General features: G+C 38.5%; 1 protein-coding gene across 2 annotated transcripts in view; it reads right to left on the reverse strand.

Moving 5' to 3' along the window:
• Positions 1-4,182: 4,182 nt before the first annotated feature.
• The window catches only part of LOC139939478 (low-density lipoprotein receptor-related protein 2-like), a 65,437-nt gene continuing 50,365 nt past the window's right edge, over positions 4,183-19,254 (reverse strand). For both annotated transcript variants that reach the window (XM_071935433.1, XM_071935432.1), the window contains exons 32-40: positions 18,686-18,862; positions 16,927-17,162; positions 15,871-16,056; positions 13,997-14,131; positions 13,110-13,191; positions 11,729-11,796; positions 10,865-10,955; positions 10,009-10,096; positions 4,183-8,996 (exon numbers count right to left, since the gene is read on the reverse strand). In XM_071935433.1, the coding sequence (XP_071791534.1) occupies positions 8,718-8,996; positions 10,009-10,096; positions 10,865-10,955; positions 11,729-11,796; positions 13,110-13,191; positions 13,997-14,131; positions 15,871-16,056; positions 16,927-17,162; positions 18,686-18,862 (1,342 nt within the window). In that variant the 3' untranslated portion in view covers positions 4,183-8,717. The remainder of the gene's footprint in view (positions 8,997-10,008; positions 10,097-10,864; positions 10,956-11,728; positions 11,797-13,109; positions 13,192-13,996; positions 14,132-15,870; positions 16,057-16,926; positions 17,163-18,685; positions 18,863-19,254) is intronic.

The following is a 19,254-nucleotide window of genomic DNA, read 5'->3' on the forward strand; positions in this document are numbered from 1 at the left end:
TAAAAAAAACATTGTGAGAAACGGCTCCCTCCGAAGTAACAGACATTTGTAGTTTTTGAGAAAGAAGTAATTTTCCATGAATTTGATTTCAAACCCTCAGAATTAGATTTTGAGGTCTCGAAATTAAGAATCTTTAAGCACTCATAGTTCCGTGTTACTACAAGGTTGTTTTTTCTTTCATTATTATCTCGCAACTTCGACAACCAGTTGAGCTCAAATTTTCACAGGTTTTTATGCAGTTGTTGAGATACACCAAGTGAAAACACTTACCCTTGTATACTATCAACCTCTCCCCATTACTCGTTACCAAGTAAGGTTTTATGCTAATAATCATTTTAAGTAATTACCAATAGTGTCCAGTGCCTTTGAAGCAACATGAGAGCATTTGTTTGTGTTTACACTTACCCTTGGTCCATGGTCATAGTCAGCAATTCCTTGTTCATGACGTGGTGATATTCTGTGTGCCAGCTCAACCCTACAATACATCAAATGAAATACCGGTACCATTTTAAAATTGTGCAGAGCATCAAATAATCACTAGCTGCAACTCTCCATAATTGAATAAATGACAGACTTTTGGGCGGTCCTTTTTCAGTTATGCCAATAATGCGTGTGCTCACATGACGTTGAAAGGAGGGCCCCTTCACTTTTGTGCAAAAGTGTGCGTGTGCATTTCATTACATGATGGATTGTGCATTGGAATCCTGTGAGACCTAAAGTGCCTTTTGCAAAAACAGAATGGCCTTCCTTTCAACATGTCCGAAAATGAAATTCCAGGCTTATGGATTGATTTTTCAATGTTGCACCCAAATTTGATAAGAAATGTTTTCAAATTTCGATAAAAATGCTGAGCCAGAATAGGCCTACCGCTCTTTTGGGATTTGTCAAAGTTGTACCCCATTTTGATAAAAATGCTAGATATATAACTCCCCCCCCCCCACCCCCTGTTCTCACTTGGTGTATCTCAACATAAAAAAATATGCATAAAATAACAAACCTGTGAAAATTTGAGCTCAATCGGTTGTAGAAGTTGCGAGATAATAATGAAAGAAAGAAAAACCCTTGTCACACGAAGTTGTGTGCTAAACTTGAGGTCTCGAAACCAAATTTCTTTAAAACTATGGCACTTCAGAGGGAGCTGTTTCTCACAACGTTTTATACTATCAACCTCTCCCCATTACTGGTTATAAAGAAAGGTTTTGTGATGATAATTATTTTGAGTAATTACCAATAGTGTCCACTGCCTTTAAGGATTCTGCCGAGTATCAACGTAAACGTAAACGTAAAATGTACAGTACTATCGGATATCCTATGCGTGCTTTTCAAATGTTGCGCCCCTTGAAAAATAAAATAAAATGCACAAACAAAATAGACCTACATTCAATAGGTCTAACAATTCAATTGTTCACAAAGACACCTGCCAACTCACCTGTGATAGTTTTGCATAATAATAGCCACGGAAATTGTCCGCCAAAAAGTACAAAAACGTCCGAACAGATGTCGATTTGAACGGGAGGTCTTCCCTCGACTCAAAACCACGTTTCTTGAAATAAAATGGCGAATCTTATAACTGGTGCCTGACGGCCCACATGTCTTTCAGTGATTCAGGCTGCACTCTCCCTTTCAGCACGACGTCGGGATGCCAATCGAGGTTGTCTCTCAGGAGGGCGGAGCCTGGGATGTGAACCCCCTTCAAGAAAACCCTCTTAAAATGTAAATAACTTGGAAACGAGAACCTTGTTCCCTTAACCCTCTCCGAAATCTTTATAAGAAAACCACAAGAAACCAATTCACGTTACCCTTTTCATTCTGAAACCCAACAAACGTAACAAATACTACTTCACATCCAGCAAAAGACGTGTAATAATGTCGCGCGGTGTACTTTTTTTACTACTCACAACTGTCGTTGCCTCTCAGAGGGCGGAGCGAGGGGGTGCCCCATTTCCCTTTTTAAAATGTAAAAAGAACAAGGAAAACGAACTTTGTTCCCTTAGCCCGTTCCCAAACCTTTATAAGGAAACCAAAATGAACCAATTCCCGTTCCTATCTCAGTTTTCAAATTTTTGAAAAGGAAAAAGGAAAAAGCAAACCTTTTTCCTTTTACCGTTTTGGAATCCACGCAAAGGAAAAACAAACGACGAAACCCTTTACCGGCGATCGTGTTATGGAACGCGAAAGAGGCAATAGGTAAAGGGTTACGGCGTTTGTTTTTCCTTTTTTCTTTTGAAGATTCAACAAACGGTAAAGGGTAAAGGGTTTGTTTTTCCTTTTTTCTTTTGAAGATTCAACAAACGGTAAAGGGTAAAGGGTTTGTTTTCCGTTTTTTCTTTTGAAGATTCAACAAACGGTAAAGGGTAAAGGGTTTGTTTTTCGTTTTTTCTTTTGAAGATTCAACAAACGGTAAAGGGTAAAGGGTTTGTTTTCCGTTTTTTCTTTTGAAGATTCAACAAACGGTAAAGGGTTTAAGGGTTTGTTTTTCCTTTTTTCTTTTGAAGATTCAACAAACGGTAAAGGGTAATGGGTTTGTTTTTCGTTTTTTCTTTTGAAGATTCAACAAACAGTAAAGGGTAAAGGGTTTGTTTTCCGTTTTTTCTTTTGAAGATTCAACAAACGGTAAAGGGTAAAGGGTTTGTTTTTCGTTTTTTCTTTTGAAGATTCAACAAACGGTAAAGGGTAAAGGGTTTGTTTTCCGTTTTTTCTTTTGAAGATTCAACAAACGGTAAAGGGTAAAGGGTTTGTTTTTCGTTTTTTCTTTTGAAGATTCAACAAACGGTAAAGGGTAAAGGGTTTGTTTTCCGTTTTTTCTTTTGAAGATTCAACAAACGGTAAAGGGTTTAAGGGTTTGTTTTTCCTTTTTTCTTTTGAAGATTCAACAAACGGTAAAGGGTAAAGGGTTTGTTTTTTCGTTTTTTCTTTTGAAGATTCAACAAACAGTAAAGGGTAAAGGGTTTGTTTTCCGTTTTTTCTTTTGAAGATTCAACAAACGGTAAAGGGTAAAAGGTTTGTTTTTCGTTTTTTCTTTTGAAGATTCAACAAACGGTAAAGGGTAAAGGGTTTGTTTTCCGTTTTTTCTTTTGAAGATTCAACAAACGGTAAAGGGTTTAAGGGTTTGTTTTTCCTTTTTTCTTTTGAAGATTCAACAAACGGTAAAGGGTAAAGGGTTTGTTTTTCGTTTTTTCCTTTGAAGATTCAACAAACGGTAAAGGGTAAAGGGTTTGTATTTCCTTTTTTGTTTTGAAGATTCAACAAACGGTAAAGGGTAAAGGGTTTGTTTTTCGTTTTTTTCCTTTGAAGATTCAACAAACGGTAAAGGGTAAAGGGTTGTTTTTCCTTTTTTCTTCAGAAGATTCAACAAACGGTAAAGGGTAAAGGGTTTGTTTTTCCTTTTTTCTTTTGAAGATTCAACAAACGGTAAAGGGTAAAGGGTTTGTTTTTCCTTTTTTCTTTTGAAGATTCAACAAACGGTAAAGGGTAAAGGGTTTGTTTTTCGTTTTTTCTTTTGAAGATTAAAAAAAGATAATGGGTTAAGGGTTTGTTTTTCCTTTATTTCTTTTTGACGATTAAAAATGGGTAATGGGTAATGGGTTTGTTTTTCGTTTTTTCTTTTGAAGATTAAAAAACGGTAAAGGGTTAATAAAAGGGTTTGTTTTTCCTTCATTCCTTTTGAGATTAAAAAATCATTCGATGTAAAGCTTGTATAGTGACAGCATCATGCTGTTCCTTGGTGGTGAAAATCAATACTATAGCTATTGATATTGATCATAGTGGATTAATTTAGAGCTAATGTATACCTACATGTAGCTGTATTCCAGGCGATAAAGCGAATTTGTCGCGGGGGCGGGCAATCTAAAGTCTGGGGAGTGTACGGGCGGTCGTAGCGGGCGCCATATATTATTGCGAGTTGGCCGCCCGCGATGATGCAATGCATGTGTGTGAAAGGTGAAGGTGTGAAAGTATGGAGGTAGCAGTCTAAAATAAATGAAGACGTCCATTATTGAGTTGCAATTTTATGATATAAAATAATGTAGTAGGCTCTCCTAATGCCTTTAGTTTTTATATAACTTTACCAAATAAAAAAGTTTTATTTAGGGAAATATCGCTATTTGAAACGCCCAAAAATGAAAAAATTACACCACCAATTCAAACCTTTACCACTTTCCATTTCAAAAAGGGGAAAAAATAACCCTAACACAGTTTTTTTGCACAATTGATTCTTGGTTTGCATTTATTTGGTTATTACTTAGTACACCACTAACAAAAATACAAGAAATTTACAACGCTCTTCACAGATATACACATAGTATTTTCTTTTGAAATGTTATATAAGTATAAATCAAACATTTGTAGAAATGAAAATTATATCTTCCATAACAAATCTCTTGTAAGTACTGACCTCTTAGATTCTTTTCATAAAAAATATAGTCTCTCTAAAAATGTACATCATTTTTTTTCCTCAAAAATACCCAATCTGCATAGAGTGCATTCAAACTTCATTTCAAGTTCCATGACGTAAAAGGTGTAACCAGTTCCATTAAGCTAAAGCCCTATCTGAATGGACCCTTCCCATTAAATATGCTAATTACATTCACGCATGCGTACCGACCCTGTTGGTTGGCAAACACCATAGAGTTGTGCACTAAGCAGACGCGCAATCGCGTCTGCGTCACACACCCATTAGCCGTGTACAAAACAGCGCGATGTTCCCTCATTTTGCCAACCAAAACGTTAGTGCGCAAGCGCTATGTGCAATTTACATATTTCATGGGAAGGGTCTATTAGTGGCCACAGCCACATCGTATTCTAATTGGCGGCTACGGCTACGGCTACATTGTTGCTAAGGGTGTTGCTAAGAATGTGGACAAAGCCTTAACATAATTGTTGTTTCTGATTGTTAAAAAGAGTTATCTTAGGCTAAGGCTGGATATCCATGAGTCCGTCATGCTTTGCGAAAAGTGCGAAATGCGAAATGCGTATAAACATACGTCAAGCAAGGCACATATTACAACGTATCCATACTGCATACTACCTTATCCCTCAAAATACTTGTATTTTGACAGGCACGTATTAAAGGCAGTGGACACTAATGGTAATTACTCAAAATAATTGTTTGCATAAAACCTTTCTTTGTGCAAGTAATGGGGAGAGGTTGATGGTACAAAACTTCGTGAGAAACGGCTCCCTCTGAAGTGAAGTAGTTTTCGAGAAAGAAGTAATTTTCCACAAATTTTATTTCGAGACCTCAGATTTAGAACTTGAGTTCTTGAAATCAACCATCTAAACGCACACAACTTCGTGTGGAAGGGTGTTTTTTCTTCCATTATTATTTTCCAAGTTCGATGACCGATTGAGCTCAAATTTTCACAGGTTTATTATTTTATGCATAAGTTCACCAACAGTGAAGGCTATTCTTTGACAATTACCAATAGTGTCCACTGCCTTTAAGCATCCTAAAAATGTCATAAACCATCCAATAATTCTAATCTCATTATTAAGTATCGAAGATGTGATAAAATAGCACATAAATACACAAGACTTCTTTTACATGATCACAAACCACCAATTGTGGTAAAACAGTAAAGGTTTTTTTGTAGTCTGTGTATGGCCTCCTATTATATGTATGTACATGTATCTTATAGCTGTCCTCAGCAGCAAAACATCTATAAAAAAACTTGACATCAGTAAATGAACATAACAGTTAACCCGTTACCTAAGAAAGCTGCAACAAAAAATGCATGTTGTAAAAACAAGTTTGATATTTTACCTACTTTTGTCTGTTTTCTAATATTGTTGTATTAGTAAGCCTAATAGAACCTACACCATGTGTACATGACACATTTAGATCTCCGTTTGCACTTGGACCAAATATCATGCCGGTCACAAATCAGATAACGGTTAAGTTGTTTATGTCTCAATAAGCAAATGTAAACTTTGTCATATTAATCGCAGAAAAACATTTAATATAAATATATATTTCCCTTCAATTTTAAATGTTATGCTGCTTCCATATCAAATGAGCACCCATATTGCAAAACACGTTCTGTTTGTCATAATTGTAAAAGTTCAAAGTACTTTTAAGGCACATAACGTGAGAATGTATATACTACATAATGAGCTTCCTATAAAGTCAATATTTTAAGCAATTATATAAAAATACATCTAGACTTTTAAGCACATACAAATAATTTAAAGAACAGGAGTGGGCGCCAAGTGATGACCATCCTTAGTATAAATAGAATGTCTTTGTTTCCACTAAGCATTATTGTATGCACTCGGCTGATATTTGTTTTTACGCTAGATTCAAAGTGGACCCGAGAACAAAAGGGGTCCACATAATGTAAAAACACTTTGTGGACGTACACACGTCCACAAAGTGTTACTTACAGTATTGAAGATAGGGTTTTTCTGCAATTCGGAGCGTGCTGTGAATATGAATATGAAGTTCACATTAGAAGAAAAAGATTCTGTGAAGTTTGATGGATTTAGCCAAAATGTTCACAGGTTTGTTATTTCATGTAATAGTTGATCACACAAGACTTGAACACTGTATTTGACTTTTTTGTCAGCTCAAAACATGCTGTAAATACCATAACTCTGGCAAAATATTGGTAAAAGAAAAATACACTACAGCAATCTATTGTTAAAAAATACATATTTGACTCAATTAACAATCTGAAAATAACTCATTTAAAAACTAATAATTAAAATAAAGCTTTGAAAAAAATTACTCGTTAAATTATCATTCTACATGTGCACACACTTCACGTTTAATACATGTATCTGATTAGTTGCATAAAAACACTCTAAAACATATTGATCAATTAAAGGATTTGGGTACCTTTTCAAAATGTCCATAGATTGACATTAACCTTACAGGATTTGAAGATAATATTAGTGGAAAGCCTCTCTTCAAATATTACTTACTGAGGTGCTGTAGTTTGTGAGAAACGAGTAAAACAATGTCATGAAAATATGTTTGTAAATGCTTGAAATAATTTTCGTCTCATGAGACGAAAACTACTTTTATGACATTGTTTTACTCATTACCCCAAAACTACAGCACCTTAGCACGTAATATTTTCAGGGAATCTTTCTACTATCATTATCTTCAAGCTGTGTAAGTTTAGTGTAAATGTAAGGACATTGTGTTTTATGTCCTACAAAAGTTACATAGACCCTTAAAATGAGTTACTAAAATTAAATGATTCCAAAGATGTTTTTAAAAAAAAAACAGCCTTAGAACCTAATTTTGGCTGCTGTTTTATTAACGAAAGTCAATCTTGGCGTATTGAAAACTATTTGCAAATATTCATTCATTCAGTCGATGCGGAGCATCGGATGATGGCCCTCCAAACACGTTGGTCCTCCATTGCTGTACGTAGCTCTTCCCGACGCAGTCAAGAGTCCCGGCACAAGGTGTCCACATTAGGTGGTTTGTGGTCTACCTCGGGAACAGTGACCTTGAGTAGGGGCCCAAAGCACAAGCTTGCTCACTGCCAGCTCATCATGTCTGAGACAGTGACCTGCTAGTCACAGCCTTCTTGCCCTAATCTTGGTGCTAACTCTCGGAAGCCCACCGTAGAGCTCAAGGTTTGTGGCATGCATCTCCCAGTGAATTTGCGAATAAGTATGATGCAATATGTATTCATATACATGTGTAGTAGTACTTTTGACTGTCTCCACCTCATAAGCGACGCACTTTTTAGTAAGAGCAGATTAAGTTGGGCGATACCACGATATTATCAAATATCGCGATACTAATTTGGAAACAATTTTGATATAGGATCGATTTGGTTTTAATAAAAATATTGATATATCGCGATGTATCGTGATATCGATTAAGTATCGCAATATCGCGATGTATTTCCTAGCTGAGACATCTTGCACCCCATAGGTTTAGAGTAAAACCAGAAGAATGTGTCATTAGAACACCTCTCTTATGCTATGACTGTCTCTTCTACAACTTACACTGGGAGTTTGAAGACTGATGATGTCAAGTATTATTAATGGCGATTATATCGAATATCGCGATATATTGTCGGCGATATATCGTGAATAAAATAAGTCGATATCGCCCAAGCTTAGTGCAGAATTCTTTTATCCTTTTTAAGAGACCATAGCGGCCCCCAACGGCTTGTACAAAAACACACATAGATTACTGCCTAAGAGGGTTGAAAAATCTTACCTATTACCACTCAAACAAAAAGGTCAAAGTTAAGGCGACGACAATAATTTGCTTTTCCATTGTTTCCAATCTTAACAAAGTATCCATGTTTCCAAAACAAAACAAAAAAATTCTCGTTGTTCTTTGTTACAATTTTTCAGACAAGTTGTTTCAAAACAATGGGAGACTTTGAAACACTAGGTGGCAGCAAACATATACCGGGTAAATGTCCATTGTTGACGTAGTGCTGAGCATGCGCACATAACCAAGAACAATGGATTTTACCTGGTAAGTCTGCTGCCACCAAGCGTCCCAAAAGTCTCCTATTATCAACAAAAGCAAGTCTGGGTGTACGTTGATGATTATATAGAGAAGATCTCCTAAGGGTTAAACTTGGCCTGTGCAAGTGACGATCTTTGACTAGACATTTTGCAGACAAATTTTTTCAAAACAATCAACAACAAAACCATGTGTGGGTTTTATGGTGCTGAATATACAAAATGGTCTTTAGAAGATAAATTTGGCCTGTGAGAGTGGCAGTCTTTGACCTAACGTATTACTCTGGCCCATTATTAGGATCTTTAATCTCTGGGGATGGGGGGTCGTTAGCCGTGTAAGCAGGCGGTGCGTCGGGGTACCCGCCTGCCGTTAGCATACCGTCCTGCATGTAATCCTTAGGCGGCAATGGACCTGCCTGGAATCCGGGTTGGTACTGAGATACGTCGTACGGCAGACCGGTCTTCTCTGGCAGATTTGGGACGCCTCCACCAGCGGCGCCGAGAGTTGCATAGGAGGGATTCTCAATTGTGACAGGAGCAGCTGGGTCCAGCGTCGTCTGTGGTGGAGAAAACAAAATCAACTTTAGTTTATTAATCGAGCTTGACTAAAACAAAACCTTGCATCTTCATCAAACCATGGAAATACGCATGTGTTTACACACAACGCAAGACTATCAGCCAATAAGGTTTATCGCAATTCAGAACCGCAATGGGTTGTGGGTAGGCTTATGGGGCAGTTTGCTATGCGGTGTATGTTGCCATGTACGACTAGCGCACGCATCGTCTTTATCTTTGTGTGGGTCGTATGTGTTCACTAGCGCCCTCTCTTGATATTTTGCTATTCGTAATAAACCTTATTAGAGGTCTTATTTTGGACTCAGCGAGGGCGCTGTTTTTGCTTGTGATGTCATAAACAAGGTGTCTTCTAGAAACTCAAATTTGCCACTCCATTGACAAAGGAAATTAAAAGCAGGTGTACATCTTTTTTGTTAAAAAAACAACAGGAGCATCTTCAACCAAGACTTCTACCCAGCAGGACCAATAAGCTTTCACTTTCATTAGTGCACCAGCTTTTCCACCTAGTCCATATTTCATATTAAAGACACTGGCCACTATTAGTAATTGTCAAAGACCAGTCTCCTCACTTGGTGTATCTCAACATAACAAACCTGTGAAAATTTGAGCTTGATTGGTCGTCGAGGTTGCGAAATAACTATGAAAGAAAAAACACCCTTGTCATACGAAGCTGTGTGGTTTCAGATGCTTGATTTTGAGACCTCAAATTCTAAATCTGAGGTCTCAAAATCAAATTCGTGGAAAATCACTTCTTTCTCAAAAACTACGCCCACTTCAGAGGGAGCCGTTTCTCACAAAGTTTTATACCATCAACCTCTCCCCATTACTCTCTACCAAGTAAAGTTTTATGCTAATAATTGTTTTGAGTAATTACCAATAGTGTCCACTGCCTTTAAAAGAGAATGCTTATCCAACCCTGAACTAGCCAGCCAGACCACCCTGAGAGAATTTTGACTGGTCCTTTGGTATTATAGCGGACCACTGTTTCCTTACCTCATAGTGGCTTTCAACAGCTACCGGTGGAGGTGCGATGTCAACGTTCTGTCCATCTCGGTAGGCAACGGGGCCAGCAAACTTACTCCTGAAACATGAAGGGTATGGTACAGTTAGAATTATTTTACAGTTAGACGGTGAAGGTGCGATGTCAACGTTCTGTCCATCTCGGTAGGCAACGGGGCCAGCAAACTTACTCCTGAAACATGACGGATATAGTACAATTAGAATTATTTTACAGTTAGACGGTGAAGGTGCGATGTCAACGTTCTGTCCATCTCGGTAGGCAACGGGGCCAGAAAACTTACTCCTGAAACATGAAGGGTATGGTACAGTTAGAATTATTTGACAATTATAATTATTATTATTTTCATGAAGATTATCTCCATTACTGGTGTGCATATTTGTTTTACCTATTTGTTAATTGTATATTCATCAACTTATTTGCATATGTCAAAGTTCATGGGAGGCCTCAACCAATCATGCACTGATTGGCATCTCAATAATTTCTAAATTAATAAAATGGTAAGGTGTGTCTGAGAAGTTTCATTTTTGTCAAAAACAGGACAACATTTTTTTAATTACAAGGTGTAGAACCTTGCATTTTTTTTAAATAGGCAAAAATTTGATAAAATCAAACTGTGTAAGCCTTGCCTTTTTTTTTTTAATTGGCAAAAATTTGATAAAGTTCACAAGGGGTAACCCTTGCATTTTTGTCAAAAATATCACTAATATCACTGGGGGGGTAAGCCGGATTTTGTCGAAAAAAAGGTCAAAATTTGATAGTAAGTCTTGCATTTTTTTTAACTGGGCACAGATTTGCTGAAATCAATGATGAACATCAATGAGAACTTACTTTCGTTTGCGGTAGAAGATGAAAAGGAGAATCACGATAACGATTATGGCAAGGATGATGAAGCCAACAAGAGGCCCAATGATCAAGACACCTGCAAGAGATCGGAAAACAAACAAAAACCACAATGTAATTAAGGTAAGCAACTAGAAACGTGTTTCCCAACCATAACAATAAAACAGGGGCAAGTTGACATCCCAAAAATGGCAGAATTTCTGTAAACACATTTTTCTCGGGTTTGTTCCATGTGGTACTGTTTTACACTACAAACAATCAAATCATGCAAAAAGTACATTTTAAATCCACAAGTTCCACAACACCAAACATTGACAATAAAATAGATGACATTTACCCGGCTCTTTTTCATCATCACGCTCTCGTTTCTCATCTTCAAAATATTCCAATGGTTAGCATGGAAGAGTAGAAAGCTATCATGAGTACGATTAGCAGTTATTTCATAAAAATGTAAAGATGATTTTTAAAGGGACACGTTGCCTTGGATCGGGCAATTTTTGTAAATGATGAGGGTTTGAAACTGTTTGTAATATTATGAAATGCATATGGTTGGAAAGATATTTTAAAAGTAGAATATAACGATCCACACAAATATGCCCCAAAATTGCGTGGTTTTCCTTAAACGTTGTGAACTAACACAGCTCACCAACTTGTGAAGTCAAACAAAATGGCCGACCCTGCAATTTTGAGGCATAATTGTGTGGATCGTAATATTCCACTTTTAAAACATCTTTCTATCATATGCATTTCATACCAAACAATTTGAAATGCTTTTCATAAAGGCACTGTGTCCCTTTAGTCTTAACACTTTGGTTATTGTATAGTATAAAAGAGACTAAAATCTGCTCTTACTTGAGGGTCCGTCCCCTTCAATTGTATCTGGAGTTGCACAATTTGCTCCTATATAACCCGGTAAACAGCTAGGGAAGCAAACAAACAAACAAACAAAATTAATTGGAAACAATACATTAAAGGGCAGGTATGCATTTGTTAAGCACTCTTAAAGGCAGTGGACACTATTGGTAGTTTTCAAAGACTAGCCTTCACAGTTAATGTATCGCAACATATGCATAAATTAACAAACCTGTGAAAATTTGAGCTCGATCGATGTGAGATAATAATGAAAGAAAAAACACCCTTGTCACACGAAGTTGTGTGCGTTTAGATGGTTGATTTCGAGACCTAAAATTCTAAACTTGAGGTCTCGAAATCAAATTCGTGGAAAACTACTTTTTTCTCAAAAACTACGGCACTTCAGAGGGAGCTGTTTCTCATAATGTTTTATACCACCAACCTCTCCCCATTACTCGTTCCCAAGAAAGGTTTCATGCTAATAATTATTTTGAGCAATTATCAATAGTGTCCACTGCCTTATTGAGAATATATTGAATATATTGTATATTGAGAATTATTTACTTTGAAGTCATGTGGTCAAGTAAAAAGATGTAAGTTTTTATGCCCCAATATTTGAATCTGAGAAGCACTACTGTCAGTTTCATTCAAACTGTGAGGTCATGTTCGTGTCGGATTTTCAAAAATATCTCAAATGGTTCCAAAAATTAAAGGTATCCTTTGCGTTGAACGGGAACAGTGACGATTCAGCATTTGTTATGCCTAAAACTGAAAAGACCCCTTGTGTTTGACTTGACAAACAGCGCCCTCACTAAGGTCAGTGAAAACCTATCATTGGTTGAGACTTGGGCGTGGCACTTATATGATCTCTATCACTAGTGTCTACTTTCCTTAACACTTGATTTGGCAAAGTTTAACTTTAAACTCTAATCCTTTTATCCTTTTATAGAATAGAACATGACCGAAAATATGAAGACAACATTAAAAGATATCCGTGTTAAGGCTGAATCACACTGCAGCGATAACGAACACGATAACGATCACACAACAACGATAACGATAATGCAAAGAGAACGCATTCTATTGGTTGAATGAGCGTGTGCGTATTCTGCGTGGAGCGATTCAACCAGTAGAATGCATTCTCTTTGCGTCATGATCGTTATCATTTTTGTTATCGCTGCAGTGTGACTCGACCTTTAGTCTGATAGATAAAACAAGGAAGGTTGTACAAGCACTTAAAGACTAACTAATTAAGCTTTCATAGCAACCAATACTTGGTTGTTACTCCGAAAGCTTTTGTAGTTCTTAGGTAGTACATTTTTTAGTGCTACTACAACCTTCCTTGTTTCAAAAATATGAATGAAGAGTTGTAGATACTTACTCGCAGGTTCCGTCTGCCCTACACATACCTCCGTTGTCACATTTACAAGGTAAAGTAGTGGTGGTCGTCGGTACTGGTGACCCTATAGAGAGTTTTAAGAAACATCAAACATTGGTAAATCCGTTTGCAAACTGATGACTGTGGCCCTTTTCGAAACCACGGCTTTGGCTTTGGATTCGGCTTGAGTCTTCGTTCTCTTGTCTGAAGCCCCGAGCGAGTATACACAAAGCACGTGCAAATTGTCAAAACAACCAGTGGGGCCTAGCTAGCCTGAGCCAAATCCAAAGCCGGAGCCGTCGTTTCGAAAAGGGCCTATGGCTACAGCTATGGCTGTTGCTAAGAGTGTTGTTATGGATATCATATACTATGAAGTAGACCAGGGCCCAATTTCATAGCGCTGCTTAGCGGCTGTTTTTTAGCTTACTGTGCGATTTCTATTTCATAGCGCTGCTAACCGTAAGCACACGAAAAGGCATGCTAACCTTCCGGTGCTTACCGCACGAAAATAAATGACGTCACAATGCAAATCCACAATAAATACGCAATATGACCGCCCAATTTGTCTGCTAACCTGTGAAATACGCTAAGGCTTAAGCAAATTTTTCTGCTACAGTAAGCACGCAAATTTGCTTACCGTTAAGCAGCGCTATGAAATTGGGCCCTGGGCTTAATTTCATTAGTCAATGTTTTAGTTTGGGGTTGCCAGCCAGAAACTAAAGAAATTGACTAATGAGGAGACCACCAACATAGGGCTGGATAGCTCAGTTGGTAGAGCATCAGTATGTTGGTCCGGAGGTCAGTGGTTCAAGTCCCGCTCCAGCAAATTTGTCAGTGTTCAATTCCAAACTATTGTCTGCTCATTTACTAAACATCAGTAACTAACTTACCTTTGCAGTGCGACGGATCCACCTCCACACCGCTCGGACAGGCACACTCGAATCCTTTACTGACGGCACTATTTTTCTGTGGTGGAACTATCAAGCACAAGTACAGGCAAGGGTTTCGCTCACATGGATTTGGCTCTGAAAGGAATATGGTCATAGAATTTTTTTTATTCATAAATGCTTAAGACAGTTTATCCATTCTGATTGGTCAAGAGGGCATCACGTGGGGGTGTTTGAAGGGATGATATAACACCAATGAAAAGTGTTGAAGCATGGGCCTGACATGCGAGCTTGCACCTAAGCTTACAAGACAGTTTCTTCATAGAAAAATTATTAAAGAATATTCATCTGTTTTAATAGTGAAAACCAGAAATTTTCATTTGGGGGCTATATGCAGGCGGAAAGTTTTTATTTTGCCATTTTGCAGGGCAACATCTTTAATTCCACAAAATTACGAACCTGGGTAGTTCAGTGTTAAAAGCTTCACAACACCCGGCAACCAAATATTTTTTACCTGGCAACCAAATATCTAAGCATTGCAACAAAGCTGGTCTTCAGTGTTGTTGACTCAATTTGCTGCCTTGGACTTGAGTCACCATTTTCACTGATTTGCGACTTGACTTGAGTTGAGGGGAAAAAACTTGAATTGACTTGTGTGCAAAAATGGCTTGAGAGTTCAGAATTGACTTCAACAAACATGTCAAAATGACAATGCTGCCGCGCTGTTTTTCAATGCTTTTGTCTTGAGGCCGAACATTAAATCCGCAAGCATATGCAGACACATGGGTGCATGACTCATCGGTAGTTTTTATAACTCTTACCTGGGCCCAATTTCATAGCGCTGCTGAACGGTAAGCAAATTTTCGAGCTAACTGCAGCAGATAAATTTGATTAAGGCTTAGCATATTATTTCACGGGTTAGCAAGAAAATATGGCAGCCATCTTGCGCGTTCACAATGCACTACATTCATTTTTGTACAGTAATCGCTGGAAGGTTAGCATGCCTTTTCATCCCAGGTCAAAATTCCAGTTGAACCTAGTTAAACTGGGTTTAACTGGAACTTGTTGAAACCAGTTGATAAACTAGTTAAACACAGTTAAAACCAGTTGGTTTAATATGGAAAATGGACAGAAACCAACTGGTTTATAATTTCAACCTAGTTGAACACAGTTAAACCTAGTCCAAACCAGTTGGTTAATATGGAAAATGGACGAGTTTGGTCACTATCCAGTTGAACCAGTTGACCCCAGTTAACTAGGTTCAACTGGAATTTTGACCTGGGATGTGCTTATACGGTTAGCAGAGCTATGAAATAGAAACTCGTACGTAAGCACAGCATCGAGTGGTAAGTAGCTCTATGAAATTGGGCCCTGGTCTTTTTTGTTGTATTTAAAATTACCACAACATCTTGGGAGTGGGCTGTTTTGGCCCCAAAGCGTCCAACCCAAAACCAATATTTATTTTGTTAAAGGCAGTGGACACTATTACTCATAATAGTTCTTAGCATAAAACCTTACTTGGTAACGAGTTATGGGGAGATGTTGATAGTATAAAACATTGTGAGATACGGCTCCCTCTGTAGTGACTTACTTTTTGAGAAAGAAGCAACTTTCCACAAAATTGATTTTGAGATCTCAGAATTTGATTTTGAGGTCTCAAAATCAAGCATCTGAAAGCAAACAACTTCGTGTGACAAAGGTGTTTTTTCTTTCATATTTATCTCGCAACTTTGACAACCAATTGAGCTCAAATTTTTACAGGTTTGTTATTTAATGCATATGTTGAGATACACCAAGTGAGAAGACTGGTCTTTGACAATTACCAATAGTGTCCAGTGTCTTTAAAGCAGTTCAGTAAAATGGACCGTTGGACTCACCATTCAGAGGATATCTCTGTTCCTGCCATATCTTGATACCAGTAGGAAGGTTCACTCCGTTCAGGATCAGCTTGTGGTCTTGACCCATCTTGTTCATGCTCCGAACCTGACCTCTGTTATCAGTGGAGCGCGTCGTCCAGTAGATGTCATTTCCGAAGACGTCAAGTTGGAAAGGATTCGAAAGCCCTGAGGTTAAAGGTTACAAGATAAGAGAGTCATTGTCAGTATGACTTGAAACTTTGCATGGTGGAAGTTATACGATACAGTAATGTTTGAGGTAACACCGTGTAATGATAAACTCTGATTGAGTTGGGAGGGTTCTGAAAAGAACCGTTGGTTTCAACTCGACATTTCGATCATTCTGCTCTGATATTTAATCGTCTTCTGGAGAATTCTCTTTCTCTGCTTTCTCCAGAAGACGATCAAATTGTTCGGGAGACTTCTCAGTTCTGAAAAGAACTGTCCTGCTTTTTTACTACTACCTGGGGGAAAGGTATAGAAAATTGGCTGAGACTACTACTTTAGCTTATAGGATCGTTCTTAACTGCACTAGCGTGGAGTGAGTTCTTAAATTGGTCTCTAGCTTTCTCTAGTCATCGTCAGTAGACTGAAGAGATATTATATCGGGGTTCTGGGGTCGATTTCACAAAGAGTTAGGACTACTCCTTTTTAAAAAAAACGTATGGCTAGTCCTTAGTTAGGATGAGTAACTCGTCTTCTCAAGATTAGACTAGTCTTAACTCTCTGTAAAATCCATCCAGAGGTTTCAGCATAGAGGCAATCACCGCTCTGATTGGTTCTCCAGGGCCCAATTTCATAGAGCTGCTGAGCACTAAAATTTGCTCAGCATGAAATTTCTTCCTTGGTAAACACAGGATTACCGACAAAATTTCTATTTGATGCATATTGCCTCAGCTGTTGTTTGCTTATCCTGAAAACCACATGGAAATTTGGTTGGAAATCCTGTTTTTATGAAGGCAAACATTTCATGCTAAGCAAATTTTTGTGCTTAGCAGCTCTATGAAATTGGGCCCTGATAATAATAAGATGACTAACCTTCTTTAGCAATAACCCGGAAGAGACTACCATCATACGTGATGTAGCCAATCATATCAGCTCCAGAGTCACACCAGTACACGGTATCGTTCCCAGTGTAATCAACAGCGAGGCCCGTCGGCTGGTAGAGTTTTGCTGCTGCCACGCTGATGGGTGTCATGTATTCTCCATTCATCCACGACATGAAGAGAAGAGATCCGTAGGGGGAAACACCTAGGTCTGTCCAGTACATCAGACTGTCAAAGTGTAAGACACGGTAAGAAAATAAATCGCCTTTAACATTTTTAACCGTGGTTTTCTCACATTTTTCCCAATAACACCCCCCTCTTTACTATCACTCTCAACAATTGCTCTAAACAATCGAAAAAGGGCATAATATATGGGTGTTGTAGTTTTTAAGTTATGACTGTTTATAACGGTCCTATTTTACGTGGTTTTGGTGGTCGCTAGTAACCGCCTTGTGCAACAAAGGGTTAAATTGGAACAATGACTTGGACAAAGGGATAACTTGTTTTTATAATTTTTTTAACTATGAGAATGTTGTTTTAAGTAAGCATGAGCATCACACTAGGGGCCTTTCTCAAACCTCGGCTTAGGCTCCGGCTCCACTGGTAAAGGCAGCAATTTGCGCTGAAAATGCAGGTTAAAGGCCGAGCTGCGTACACGGCGCACGGAGCCTAAGCCTGAGCGGGAGCCCAAGCCGTGGTTTGAGAAAGGCCCCAGGAGCATGGCTGGTAGAGCAGTGGCTGCCTGGGGCCACTACCCCTCCCCCAACTTTCTACGAAGCAATTATGTTTAAGTGCCTTGCTCAAGGGCACAAGTGTCATGACCAGGATTCGGCTACCATCACAAGCCAACAGAGGGTCACTTCAAGGGGAAGCCTTATTAAAACTGATTAGGGCTTCAACACAAATCAGGTGCCACCAAGGCCCAATTTCATGAAGCTGCTAAGCACAAAATTTTGTTTAGCATGAAATTTCTTTCTTGATAAAAACCAGGTTACCAACCAAATTTCCATTTGTTGCATATTGCTTGTTACAGGTATTCAGCTGTTGTTTGCTTATCCTGAAAATCATGTGGAAATTTGGTGGTAATCCTGTTTTTATCAAGGAAGAAATTTCATGCTAAGCAAATTTTTGTGCCTAGCAGCTCTATGAAATTGGGTCCAGATTGACGTTGCCACCTACTACTACTGGGGCTGAAACAGGGTTATCCTCCCCTCATAGTCCATATGGATGTAGGCTTGGGTATCATCCACTAGGAGCCTGGCTGATAGAGCAGAATGCACTACCTTACAAACCTTTTTAAACAAAGCAATTATGGATAAGTGTCTTGCTCAAGGACACAAGTGTCATGACCATGACTTTAACTCACACTCTGCAACTGACAACACCAGAGCTTGGGTTTGATAAACTAGACCACATGGCCACTAAATCTACAAAGAAATTTTTTACAACAGCGAGACTAAAGGCCGAGTCACACTGCAGCGATAACGAAGACGATAACGACGCAAAGAGAACGCAATCTATCGATGGAATTGCTCCACTCAGAATACGCCCACTAATCAACCAATCAAATGTGCACTTTTAATGTTCTTGTTTTCATTCACATTTTCGAGGCCTGTGTGACCAGGCCTTTAAGGTTGTGCCTAGCTAGATTTAGTCCCTAAGTAGCTGTGTGAGATATTCTCCTGAGGGTATCATCTGAAGAAAGTGAAGGAATTATGAGAAGAAGAGGGCAGGCTTAAAAGACTCCTTACCCCTTTCTTGGGTTGACAGCGATAGCGTAAGGTTGTGTAGCAGTATGCAACGTCTTCTCATGAAAAGGATATTCCCTGGCCGATGCAACTACAATCTTGGGCCCTCTATCTGCTGCAGCCCGTTTGCCTCTCGATCCATCGATAGTCTCAAGACCCTGATCTGCAAAGTAAATATTGCTTTGGGAAGAAAAGAGAAACAACTGTTAGATGCCTTGTAAACGAGAAAGTACAGCCAATCGACCCCTTGTATAACGCGAAACACCAAAGGGACGCTGAGGTCTCACATACGTTTTTACACACAAAAAACAGCTTTCCTCCTTTAACCCCAATGAGGGGGCATAAAAACCATAACCAAATTGCTTCTAAGTGAAATGTTTCTCAAAATGCTTTTTACAATCGATAGCAGCTGAACGTCTTACCAAGTAAATTGTTTTTGCCATTAATTCTAACAGTGACTACCAAAGTGAATGACTTTCCCTTTAAATCTTAAAGAGATCAAATATTTCTATATAATCACCACCATACACCCAGACAATGCTTCTCTTGTTGATTTTTTGCACCATTATTTC

Source organism: Asterias amurensis, chromosome 7 (genome assembly GCF_032118995.1).
Source record: "Asterias amurensis chromosome 7, ASM3211899v1".
In the NCBI taxonomy this organism is placed as follows: domain Eukaryota; kingdom Metazoa; phylum Echinodermata; class Asteroidea; order Forcipulatida; family Asteriidae; genus Asterias; species Asterias amurensis.